Source organism: Nelumbo lutea, chromosome 4, assembly GCF_056320005.1.
Source record: "Nelumbo lutea isolate HS-2025 chromosome 4, American lotus-T2T, whole genome shotgun sequence".
Taxonomy (NCBI): Eukaryota; Viridiplantae; Streptophyta; class Magnoliopsida; order Proteales; family Nelumbonaceae; genus Nelumbo; species Nelumbo lutea.
Window position 1 is genome coordinate 56,394,776 of NC_142687.1, and position 13,362 is coordinate 56,408,137.

Sequence of the window (13,362 nt, forward strand, 5' to 3'; positions counted from 1 at the left end):
TTAGGAAGGTCTACAAGTTCCCATGTGCCATTTTTATGAAAGACATTGATTTCTTCCTTCATGGCATTTGTCCATTTAGGAAATGAATAAGCTTTTGCCACATTCTTGGGGATAGGGACACTGTCGATAGAGGTAAGGAAAGCACGAAATGAGGGTGAAATGTTCTCATAGAAATCAAAGTTGGAAATGGGATGTTTAGTGGTGCACAATCTAACACCTTTCCTGTGAGCAATAGGAAGGTCAAGGTCATTAGCAGCAGAGGTATCAATTTCAATAGAATCAAGAACATCATTGGGAGCCAAGTTACCTGAGTGGGTATGATCCTCCCCCGAGGAGTTTGATGGCACTGGAGGTACAACTTCTAGATTCTCCATAGCTCTTGAATTTGGTTGGCCTTTGTGATGACGAAAGAAGACACGAAAAGGCGGAGGATCAGGAAGAGAAGGAAGCTGAACTAGTTTCTCCTCGAGCCTACACTCCCCCCGAGGAGAAACAAGAAAGAAAGGCTCATCCTCAAAGAAAGAAACATCCATGGAGATATAGAATTTCCGAGAAACAGGATCAAAACAACGGTATCCCTTTTAAGTAAAGGAGTAATCAAGGAATATACAAGGAATAGCACGAGAATCCAATTTCCCACGGGTGGGAGACAGATTTTGGACAAAGCACCGACAACCAAATACATGTGTAGGAATGGGAAGAAGGGGGGCCTTAGGAAAGAGAAGCTGATATGGGGCTTTGTACTCTAACCAACGGGAGGGCATACGGTTAATGAGGTAGGTTGAACAAAGAACAACTTCAAGCCAAAAACGTTTAGGGACATTCATATGGAGTAGTAAACCCCGAGCCACTTCAAGGAGATGTCGGCTCTTCCATTCAGCCACACCATTTTGTTGTGGTGTTCGGGCACAAGAGCTACGGTGAAGTGAACCACACGAAGCAAAGAACTCTGTGAGATCACTATGAAAAAACTCTTTCGCATTGTCTGACTGAAAAATTTGGATTTCAGTGTGAAATTGAGTGAAGACCATCCGCTGAAAATCTTGGATAATTTTTGGTACTTCCTCCCTGGTTTGCATAGGATATACCTAAGTATATCTAGAATAGTCCATCAATGAGGGTAATGAAATAATTGTAACCACTCTCAGATGGTAAAGTAATAGGGCCCCATACATCAGACTGAACAATGTGAAAAGGAAATTCAGATTTACTATGTTTTTGAAGAAAATGAGTTCTACAATGTTTACTTAACTGACATATTCGACAAGAGAAATCTGAAACGGACATTGACTTAAACAGTTCTAGAAATACAACTTTTAAAGACTCAAAAGACAAATGACCAAGGCGACGATGCCATAAATAAACTTGACTCTTACAGGACTGACTCATAGACTCTGTAACATGAAGACTAGCCTTATTCTCCAGCATGTAAAGTCCATCAACCATACATCCCCTACCAATCGTTCTCCTTGAGGCTAGATCCTGTATCACACAATGAGAAGGGAAAAAGGTCACTGAGCAGTTTAAGGAATTAGTAACACTACTAACAGAGAACAAATTAATGGGAAATTTTGGAACATGTAGGACATTAGAGAGGGTAAGGCCAAGGGGAAGAGAGATTGTTCCTTGACCAGCTATGGAAGTGTATGATCCATCAGCTAGTCTCACCTTGTCTCTTCCAGAAAGAAGGTGATAGGTTTGAAAGTAAGAGGACGTACCAGTCATGTGTTTTGACGCTCCAGAATCAATGATCCATGGAGAGTCAAGGGTGTGAGAAGCAACATGGAAAGCTGTGGCAGAGTTTCCTGACGTAGATGCAAATGAGGTTGAGGGAGGAACATCCATCTGACGAATTGCTCTACCATAGAGCTCTAACTGGTCACGGAAGGAATTCATAATATCCTCCCTCGGGTCAGATCCAGAGAGATATGTCTGAGCCACAGTAGGGATGGAGGGCTGATTCTCCCGAGTAGCCATGTTGGCCATGTTGTATTTTTTTGTACCTTGCTGTCTGGACCTTTTATTCACATCTGAACCTTGCTTCTTATTCAGATCTTGAGCCCATTTTGGTTTCCCATGAAGATCCCAACAGGTATCTTTGGTGTGTCGGGGTTTCTGGCAATGAGTGCACCACAATTTGTCCTTATCTTCCGTTTTTTTTTCTGGAGATCTCCTTTCCTGGAAGAAGATCCCACATCCCCTTTTACTGCCAACACAACTGCATCCCCACCAGGGCTGTTCATCAAATTCCTTCTACTCTCTTCATATTGTACAAGAGCATAAACTTCCTGAACTGATGGAAGATCCTTAGAACCGAGAATCTGTATTCTGATAGATTCATACATAGGATTCAAACCATGTAAAAAGGCAAACACTCTTTGCTGGGAGACAGGTTTCTTGTACAGTTTTGCATCCTCGTCACACTTCCAATCCACATTCTGGTAATGGTCTAACTTCTTCCAGACAGAAGTCAAGTCAGAGTAATATACTGATAAACACCTCTCCCTCTGTATACAAGTAGATGATTCTGCCTGCAGTTGATAGATCTTGTCATAGTGTCGCAGTTCTGAATATGTAGATTTTGCTTGTTCCCAGATCTCATTTGCAGTTTCAGCCCACATGAAATTCTTCCTTATTTGAGGTTGCATGGAGACCAAGAGCCAAGACATAACCATATTGTTCTCCTGATTCTATCTATCATATTCGGCACTCCCAGAGTGTGGTTCTTTAATTTTCGCATTAATATAGCCTATCTTCCCCCTTGTAGTGATGTATAACTTGATCCCTCTTGACCATTCTAGGTAATTTAAACCATCAAGAGGGACAACAGCCATAGGAAAGGATAGGTTACCACCACCCCCACTCATTCCATTTAGCATTGAAGAAATTCCAGATGTGGCAGAATCTTCACCACTCATGATTTTAGGTTTAAAAAAAAAAACAGCACCCAAAGAAAGGAGCACTGCCTCACAGAGCTGTTACAGAAGGCACCAGGCACTTCTTGACCTTCAGCCCACTAAAAAGACTGCTATTGCAGCACACAAACAGGTCCTTATGACCTACAGTTTCATAGGGATACAAGAACAAACACTACTGTAGCAGCACGTAAACAGATCTGTATGACCTACGGTTTTACAGAGATCATACGACCCCACAACAGAATGGAAGGTGCAAGGTGAAGTTCACCACACACCTAATCGGCAGACCTGGTACAGTGCCAACTTCAGGGCAGCCGAACAGTCAATGAGATCAAACTAAAAGGAAAGAGCTACTTCAGTCCATCAACAGGGTAGCCGAAAAGCAGTAACACAAAAAAGGAACACCATAGTCGAATATTAGGGCATCAACAGTCCATCAATGGGTGCAAAGAAACACAAAAAAAAAAAAAAACTTCAGTTGAATACCAGGGCACCCGAACAGTAGATGAACAGTAGATAATACCTTCTTGAACATCAGATGATAGCCTCTCTATGAACCAGAGCTTTATCTACGAACATCAGATGATATCCTCTCTACAGCCGAACAGTCAATGTTGGCAGACTTCTTTGAACATTAGATAGAAAACTCTCTATAACCAGAACTTTTTTTCTGCGCTAGAAGATGAAAAGTTAGGCAGGCATCTTCTTGCTTAAGGTCGAACAGCAGATGGATACGGCTGGGAGATGAAGAGACTGACTGCTTGACATTGAAGGATGAACAAATCAGATTTGCTTGACATCACCCTTCAGGCCTGGACGACTTGCTCTAGTACCATGTTGAGCAAGAGAAGAGAAGGGGAAGAGAGAGAGGAGAGGCGAGAGGACTGAGAGCCCAAAAGAATACTGCAGGCGAGTGCAGTATGTTATTATTTATACTAGGCTGGTCGTACAACATAAAATATGAAGAAACTACAAAAGTACCCTTGCAGTACTAAACATGTGTACAACAACATCTGTCAACACAACATCTGTCAACAGGAGTCACCACCCATCAGTTATGGAAATGGAGGCGATAGGACCTTTGAGACTAATTTTCAAAAAAAAAAAAACACTTTGATCCGATAGTGACTCCAAAACCCAAGGCGATGTTACAACCCATCTGGGTATTTCTTGGATGGGAGAGGGAAGGGGTTAGGCACCCCTCTCCTGGGTCTAATAGGTGGGGCCCACATGGTAACACAAAAAAGCAAATATTCAAGTGGAATAATAAAAGAAAGCAAACCCAAGAACATACCAACACCAAAGAAAAAGAAAAAAGGCTACCTATTTATGTTAGTATCTATATTTATTATTATTATTATTATTATTTAGCTTTTTTAACCTTTCTCTTTTTATTTTTATTATTATCTATTTCATTTCATTTAGTTTTTTTGTGTTATTTTCTTAAGGGATCCTATTCATTTATTTGTTCATTGTTGACTCACTAAACTCTCTCTCCTCTACCCCCTCATAATTTCTTATGCTTATTATCATTTTATTTTGTTTATTGTTTATTTTCCTTTTTTATCAACATTCTAAATCAGTAGCTTATTCTATCTCTCCCCTCATCCACACTCAGAAACATCAATTTGGATTCCCTCTGCTAGCTCGCTCACTTTTCCCTTTTCCTTACAAGCTTTTACCCCTTGCTACCACCTTATCATTTTTTATATCATTTATTTCAGATTTTCCTTTGATAGATTGAGTTTCTCCATCTTTCATTACAAGTGACAGATCCAAACAACCATTCAAATTGATCACAAGAATAGGAGTAACAGAAATCCATATCTGATAACAAGGGAAGGAAAATAGCACAAATTCTAAATCCATATCTGATATAACAAGCAGAAAGTAGCCTCTCAAGATGAAATGATGAATAAAAAAACATGATGGTTGGATCAATAAGAAGGCATCACAACAAGATTAAGCTGGTGCCAGAGGATTAGGGGCTGGCTCAGCGGTAGCCTCACCGCCAACTCCGACCATTTAATCCTGATAATCTGTACTATATGCCGCAAAGGGGCATTCTTGTCTTTTCTCTTTCTTTTATGTTTTGGTAACCCTACTATTTAAATTAAAAAGCTGGCGCTGCCAGCATAGGTCTTTTTTGGCTCTCATGCTTTCCGCCTCTCCTTGCTGAAAACATGGTATCAGAGCGGGTCGGTGCTCTGTCAAATCTCCTCACTGCATCGGCTGAAGGATTGCTCTGTTCTTTCTGGACTGAGAATGAAGGAAACAAACTCGTTCTGGACCTGAGAACTGTTCGTCTGTTTTTTCCCTCTCATTTGTTCTGGGCTGAAAACAAACTCAAGTGATTCCAGAAATTGCTGATAACTGGTTGATTCTTCCTAAGAGGTCGGTTGTTCCTTTTTTGTTGCGTTTTCTTCTTTGTCTTGGACTGGTAAACCCAGAATTCTCTCGGACTGAACATGGAGACCTATTTTTGAACTTTTTTCTTTTGGTTCTTGGTGTAGATACCAAAAACAAGTTAAGGTTTTCCCCAACCAGATGATATAAGTTGGGTTTAACCCCTTCTTTGTGGGTCGGATGATCCAGAAACCAAGTTTCTTGTGGAAAATTTTATAGGTCATGAGTGACCGCTGACTGGTACAGCAATAGTTCACTATGTTTGTGACCAATATTAGCCTTGGGGGGATCTGTTACACCTGTGAGAGTGTTCAGGTGACCAGCATAGCAGCAGAATACCGATGGTTGTGGCTTAATGTTAGCCTTGGAGACCTATTTGACCTGTCAAAGTGTGTTTCTACATAAGCTGAAATTGGGTTCTGATTGTTATCACTCAGAATGAGGGCTGTGAATTTCTCTTTGTGGGTGTGTATCGACTGAAATCATGAATGCTGAAGATTCTGCAACTTCAGGAACCACCATGAATCAAAGTGGAATGAGTAGTGGTCATGACTCCATGAATTTCCCAATGACTATTACCCCGTTGGATGGTAGAAATTACCTAGCATGGTCTAAGGAGATGTGGCTGTATATCACAGCCAGGGGTAAGGCAGGATATATTAATGGGAAAATAAAGGAACCTAGGGCTGGTACTATCGAATACGATAAGTGGGACCAAGAAAATTGCATGATTATGTCCTGGCTTTTGACATCCATGTTACCATCCGTCAAACAGAATTTTATGTGGGTCGAGACAGAAAAAGAAATATGGGACCAAGTGCAAGCAACTTATTTAGAGTAGAAGCATTATGCTAGAATCTACCAGCTACAAGCAGAATCTTCGACATGTAAGCAGAGAAAAAGGAGCTTATCAACCTATTATTCTGCTCTCACTTCAGTTTGGAAAGAACTAGACTATTATAAGAACATTGATTGGGAAAGTGAAAATGATGCTAAAGCATATGAAAAGTTAGTTTCACAGCAAAGGGTGCTCGCTTTCTTTCTGGGTTTGAATCCCGTGTATGAACCTATTCGTGTTCAGATTTTGGGCAGCAAGGATCTTCCGTCTGTCCAAGAGGTTTATCCACTTGTTCAATCTGAAGAGAGTAGGAAGTTTGCCATGAATCCTCCTAAGGGGGAGACTATTGCTCTTGCTGTAAGGGGTAACATTGGGGCACCAAGAAAAGGGGAAAATGAGAAAAAGACAGATGATAAAGACAATCTGTGGTGTACTCACTGCCAAAAATCTAGGCACACCCGTGAAATCTATTGGGAATTGAATGGGAAACCAAAATGGGCATAGGAATTGGGTAAGAAATCAGCACAATAACCAAGCAAGAAGCCACACCAGAAGAAGTTTACTTAGGCTAACTTGGCATCTCATGAACATCAGAGTACTTCTCAGGGTTGTCTCCCTTATTCTGACCCAAAGAAGATATTATCAATTCCTTCCGTGACCATTTGGAGCAATATGGTAGGGCTCTCATCAATGCTGATTCTGGACCCACACCTACTTCTTTTGCCTCCTCTTCAGGTAATTCTGCCTCAGCTTTCCATGTGTCTACTGATAACCCGAAATCCCCTTGGGTTATTGATTCCGATGTATCCAACCACTTGATTGGTAAGTCAACCTTGTTTCAAACATATTCTCTTATCTCTGGTAGAGATAAAGTGAGGTTAGTAGATGGAACATGGTGGATGGTCTCTATGTGCTAGAGAACAAAGTCGGTCTTTCAGTTTCAGAGTCTTTGTGTTCATTGTGTAAGAGTTAGATTATTTTGTGGCACCACCGTTTAGGCCATGTGTCTTTTGAGTCTTTAAAGTTTTTGTTTCCAGATTTGTTTAAGTCTTTGTCTGTTAGTGATTTTCAGTGTCATGTGTGTCAACTGAGTAAACATTGTAGAACTTCATTCCCTTTACGTAATAAAAGATTAGAATTTCCTTTTCACATTGTGTATTTAGATGTGTGGGGACCTGTTAATATTCCAATTGAGAATGGTTACAAGTATTTTATTTCCTTTGTTGATCACTTCTCTCGCTACACTTGGGTTTATCCTATGTATTCATGGGAGGAAATTCCTAAAATTATGAAAGACTTTCAGTGTATGGTTTACACCCAATTTCAATTGGAGATCTGAATCTTTCAATCAGATAATGCCAAGGAATTGTTCCATGGAGACCTCACAAATTTCTTTGCAACCTGCGGCTCTCAACACAGGAGCTCATGTGCCAAAACCTCACAACAAAATGGGGTTGCAGAGAGAAAAAATCGACATTGTTGAAAGTGTTAAAATAATTGATTTTATGTTTGTTAGGGTCTGTTTGGCTGATTAAATCCTTTTTTATTTTAATTTATTATTGTACTATCACTTAGTAGGGGCACAAGGGCCATTTCCCTTCTTATTTTTTCGCCTTATATATTATAATGAAGCTGGCGCCGCCAGTACTTTTCCATTACCTCAACACTTCTTCCTTCCTTCTCTTCTCTTCTCTCCTCTTCTCTTCTCTTCTCTTCTCTTTGCTGTAACCTTCAATCAGATTTACTGTCAAGATGGTATCAGAGCATGGCCATTGAATTTGGGCGATCGAGTGTCTTCTCCAAGCTGCTGAATCTGGGCGGAACAGAGTAGTACATCTTGGTTGTTTGAATTAGACCTGCAACTGGTACCGCCCCATTTTTTTTTCTTTTCTTTTCTTCTCTTCCCTTGGTCGTGTACCAAGAGGAAAACGAATGGACCTGAACCACTGTGTTGGCACACCCTTGTGAGGTTTTTCCTCTGTTTCGGATCATGTGATTCTGTACCTGTGAAAGGCTGTTGTAGGTCACGCATGACCTGTTTTCTCTACTTGTTGGCTTGATGCCTTGTGTGTAAGGATCTCCCCTTGTGATTATTGCTTGTAGACCTGCTGAGAAAACTAGTAGGCTGGGACTGCTACTCCGTACAGGTCTGAAAATCAGATCTGTCATCTTGTTTATTTTGGAAATTGGTGCTGGTCTTGTGCTCAAATTAAGTCCAAAAACTGCAGTGTGGGTGGACTAATCACTTGTTGTGTGTGGAGTTTTTTGTTCTGATATAAGGAGGGATCCTAAGTTGATGTTTTTTGATAAAAAAAAATTCTGTGTTGACCATGTCTTTTGAGAATTCTGCTACTTCAGGGATTTCTGGAAATCAAAATGGGGTGGGGGAATGGATATGAGTTTCCCCATGGATGTCTTTCCTTTTGATGGTCTGAATTACCTTGAATGGTCTAGGGGAATAAAACTACATCACTGCTAGGGGAAAAATAGGATACATCAATGGGAAAGTGAAGGAACCGAAGAGCGGAAGTGCTGAATATGATAGATGGAACCAAGAAGATAGTATGGTGATGTCTTGGTTCTTGGTTTCCATGCTGCCACAGGTGAGAAAAACTTTTATGTGGGCTGAAACTGTTTGTGAAATATGGGAACAAGCAAAGTCCACCTATTCAGAGCAGAGACACTATGCCAAGTTATACCAACTGCAAGCCGAATTGTTCACTTGTAAGTAGAGAGAAAGGAGTCTCTCGGTGTACTATTGGGATCTGACATCAATATGGAAAGAACTTGATCATTAGCAGAATGTTAACTGGAAGTGTGATGAGGATGCAAAGGCATACAAATCACTTGTATCTCAGCAATGGGTATTTGCCTTCCTTTTGGGGCTGAATCCTTCATATGAGTCCATTAGGGTGCAGATCTTGGGAAGTAAAGACTTGCCATCAGCTCAGGAGGTTTATGCCTTGGTTTAGTCAAAAGAAAGTAGAAGAAATGTGATGAATTCTTCAGAGGGGGAGCCAGTTGCTCTATTTGTCCGGGGAGGTTCAGATACTAATGTTGGAGGTGGTTCTAAGAAGGGTGACTCTCAGAAGAGAACAGATGATAAGAGTAAGCTTTGGTGCACTCACTGCCAGAAGGCAAGACACACCAGAGATACCTGCTGCGATCTCCATGGAAAACCTAAATGGGCATAGGATTTGGGTAAGAAGCCAACAATTGATCAGGGCAAGAAACCAAGTTAGCAGAATTAGAAAAGGTATAACTCAGCTAATATGGCATCTCAACAGATTGGTCCCTTGGTAACTCAGGAAAGGCATCCCAATTCTGACCCTAAGGAAGAGATCATCAACTCCTTCCGTGACCATTTGGAGTTATATGGTAGGACTCTTCGCCAGATGGATACTGGTCCTACTCCTACCTCTTTTGCATCTGCTTCAGGTAACACTGCCACTGCCTTCCATGTGTCGTCTCGTACCTCTGACAATGCATATTAGAATTTATTAGAATTTATAATGTATTTCTATTTACTAGTGTGAAATAAACATATTAGAATTTATAATAAATCAGCATTAAAAATAATAAAAGAAAATATCAGATAACCTTGTAAAAACATCAAAATGCATAATAAATCAGTAAATTGTCATTTACTAATTTGTTATCGATCTTAGATTCATAGCTTTATATAATGGTTAGGAATAAGATAATAGTGTAGAAACATGTATTAATGCTTCTTTTATCATTTTACAAAATATCATTGCATATTTTCACATATTTCATAATATTTCCACAATGTCTCTAATTTTTACAATATTTCCCCTCGATATTTCCGACACTTCCGACATATGTCCTATATTTTGGTAAGCGGCATTTCCATCGACATCGACATTTTAAACCTTGATAGGTCCCCTCATCAGATCCTCTTCCCTAAAGCTCCTCTATTTCCTATCCCTATGCGGGTCTTTGGATGTAAATGTTTTGTTCATGATCTCTCTCCTAGTCGTGGTAAGCTTGATCCCAAAGCTATTGTGTGTAATTTTCTTGGTTATCCCCTTGCTCAGAAAGGTTATCGTTGTTTTTGTTAGAATACACAAATCAGGGGTATTTTGGTCATTTGGGTTTATCTATTTGAGAGTGAAAGGTCAATTTTATTTAAGTTTAAGTTATGTGTCCCATCACTTATGAGGGACAATATGGTCTTTCTTGTAACTATGTTATTGGAGGTAAATACAAGTGGGTCGGCTAGATGTGGACTGATTTTTCCTAATCTGGCCGACCCTTCTTCTCCTCCTTCTTCTCTTCTTCTTCTTTCTCTTCTTCTTCTCTACTTTAACCTAGAATAATAGGGATTTTACATGGTATCAGAACAATAAAAACTAGTTCTCTTTTCCTTTTTTTTTCTTCTTTCCTCACTATTTGTCTTCTTCCTGGGTTCACCGCCAACCATTTCAGCTTTCTTCGATTTTCTTCTAGCCTGAGTTGAAGCTTGACAAGAGGCCAAAAAGGAGTAGTCGTTTTTGTAGTTTTGGAGGTGAGTATGCCTCCAGTTATTGTGGTGGTGGTCGTTGAGGTTGTGTATTAGTATGCATATCAGCCTTGTTCTCTGTTTTTACCTCATGTGTGCTGAAAGTAGGGCTTTTCGACTGCTGAAATTCATGACAGCAGTGGTGTGGTGGTGGTTGTACTGTGTTGAATGGTGTGTGGATGCTTCTGAATAGTTGAAAGTGAAACCTTGTGTCATGTGGTGGTGTTTATACTGATTTCTGTGTTTGATTTAATGATTGAGTGATTTCAGCTTTTGTGTTTGATGTGCAATGTGTATTTGAAGAAGTTGGTGGTGCTGAAAGTGAGATAAGTTTTGTGGAAGTGCGTGAGGTTGTGCTGAATATTTGAAGGTGAATTAGTTAAGATGGCATCGATTGGAGAGGGGAATGACAATAAAATAGGAGTTATGATTTCTCCAGATTACCTAAATGTTCAAATGACATCTATTTAGTTGAATGGTGAGAATTATGTGTCGTGGGAAAAATCTATGGAGGTGTTCTTAAAGGCCAAGAAAAAAGTAAAACATGTAAGAGAGGAGAAACCCTCCTCTAATTCTCAGGGGTTTAGTGACTGGGAATAGGAAGGTGCACAAATAATGACATGGCTGTGGAATAGCATGGAACCAAAAATTAGCGTGAACTTTATGTTCCTAGATACAACTAAAGAAATCTGGGATCATGCTAAGAAACTGTACTCCAGACAAGACAATACAACTAGGGTGTATTAGTTGTACCAAGAGTACTTTAATCTGAAGCAAGGCAATCAAAGCTTGGAGGAATACTATGCAAGTCTGAGGAATATCCGAAATGAGCTCAATGTGTATCATCCTCTGACACAGGATGTTCAGATTCAGCAACAACAATGTGAGCAACTTGATGTGACAAGGTTTCTAGTGGGTTTGAAGGCTGAATATGAGCCTGTCCGAGCACAAATACTGGGGGGGTCTGCTCTTCCCTCACTTGAAGAAGTTTTTGCCCATCTTAGGAGGACATCTATTGAGTCTATAGAGCATTCTTCTCTCTCAGACAGATCTGGTTTTGTGGTGACTAGAGGGGGAGGCCGTGGAAATAGAGGTGGTGGTGGTGGTGGTGGACTTCCAGGTAATCGTGGTGGTCCCATGTTTAACCGTGCTGGCGATTGGAGTGGAGGTCAGGACTCAGGGGGAGGTCGTGGTAAAGAAAGAAGTAATGCCCCTAGGAAGTGTACACACTGTGGATTAGAGGGGCACACGGTTAATTTCTGCTATGATTTACATGGTCCACCCAACACTTGGGCTAACCATGCTGTGACTAAGGGTAGTGGTACAATTACTGATAGTCAGCATACTGACCTGATCCCCTCCACATCTACTGCTGTTTCTGGGAAGGAGATGGTAAGTGTACCCCGTGCAGTATATGAGCAGTTCCTTCAAACATCTCAGCAGAACACAGCTACCCTTGCCCATTCAGGTATGGCTTGCTTGGCTTCCAAGCCCTCACACTGGATCATTGACTCTGGAGCCTCAGACCATATGTCTGGGACTCCTAATGTATTTTCTTCTCTTTCTCGGTCCTCCACATCTCAAACAGCTACTCTTGCTAATGGTTCTACATCTCTCATTTGTGGTGTTGGAGATGTTGATCTCTCATCCTTGTCTTTATCATCTGTTTTATATGTTCTCAAGTTCCCTTTTAACCTTATGTCTGTTAGTAGATTAACCAAGTCACTTAATTGTTCCATAATCTTTTATCCCTCTTGTGTGTTTCAGGATCTCAAGACGGGGATGAAGATTGTGGAGCGCATGAGGCAGGTGGATTGTATTACCTTGATGGTGGTGGCCCTCCAGTAGCTTTTTAGTCATCTCTTACTCCTCTTCAATGGCACTGCAGACTTGGTCATTCTTCTCTCAAGGCTCTGAAGTTGCTGGTTCCTTTCTTGAGTCATCTTTCATCTTTGGATTGTGAGTCATGTTAGCTTGGGAAACATCATAGTCTCTTTTAGTCCAAGAGTTGATAGTCATGTCTTGAGTCCTTTTTCTTTAGTTCATTCTGATGTCTAGGATCTGATCAAAGTGATGTCATACAATGGCTATAAGTATTTTGTAATTTTTGTTGATGACTTTTCAAGGATGACATGGATTTATCTTATGAAAGATCGCATTGAATTGTTTTCTATTTTTCAAAAATTTTATGCTGAAATATGTACCCAATTTGGTGTTCATACTAAAATTTTTCGCTCCGATAATGCCATAGAGTACACCTCAATACCATTTCAGCAATACTTAGAGCACCATGGGGTAATTCATCAAACTTCTTGTGCTTACACCCCACAACAGAACGGTGTAGCTGAACGGAAAAATCGAAATCTCCTTGAAACTGCTCGGTCTTTGATGCTTAATATGAATGTCCCAAAGCATTTTTGGAGTGGTGCCGTCCTCACATCCTATTTCCTCATCAATCGGATGCCCATGTCCATCCTTGGAAGTCAATCCTCCTTCTCGGTGTTGTTTCCCACCTTGTCTCCGTTTCCTCTCACCCCAAGAGTCTTTGGATGTGTTTGTTTTGTTCAAAACTTGGGGCCTGGTTTAGACAAGTTAGATGCACGAGCTACTAAGTGTATCTTCATTGGCTACTCAAGGACTCAGAAAGGGTATAAGTGCTATAACCCTAACTTCCATAA

The 13,362-nt window shown here is 40.6% G+C and overlaps 2 protein-coding genes across 10 annotated transcripts in view; one reads left to right on the forward strand and one right to left on the reverse strand.

The window, feature by feature from the left end:
• The window catches only part of LOC148860726 (ADP-ribosylation factor GTPase-activating protein AGD12-like), a 102,827-nt gene that overhangs the window by 13,788 nt on the left and 75,677 nt on the right, over nt 1–13,362 (forward strand). The gene's annotated exons all lie outside the window — the stretch shown is intronic.
• Nucleotides 9,354–13,362, reverse strand: part of LOC148860727 (uncharacterized) — a 79,322-nt gene continuing 75,313 nt past the window's right edge. Inside the window, exon 3 of the mRNA XM_088986106.1 lies at nt 9,354–9,639. Coding sequence (XP_088842232.1) covers nt 9,467–9,639 — 173 coding nt within the window. The 3' untranslated portion in view covers nt 9,354–9,466. The remainder of the gene's footprint in view (nt 9,640–13,362) is intronic.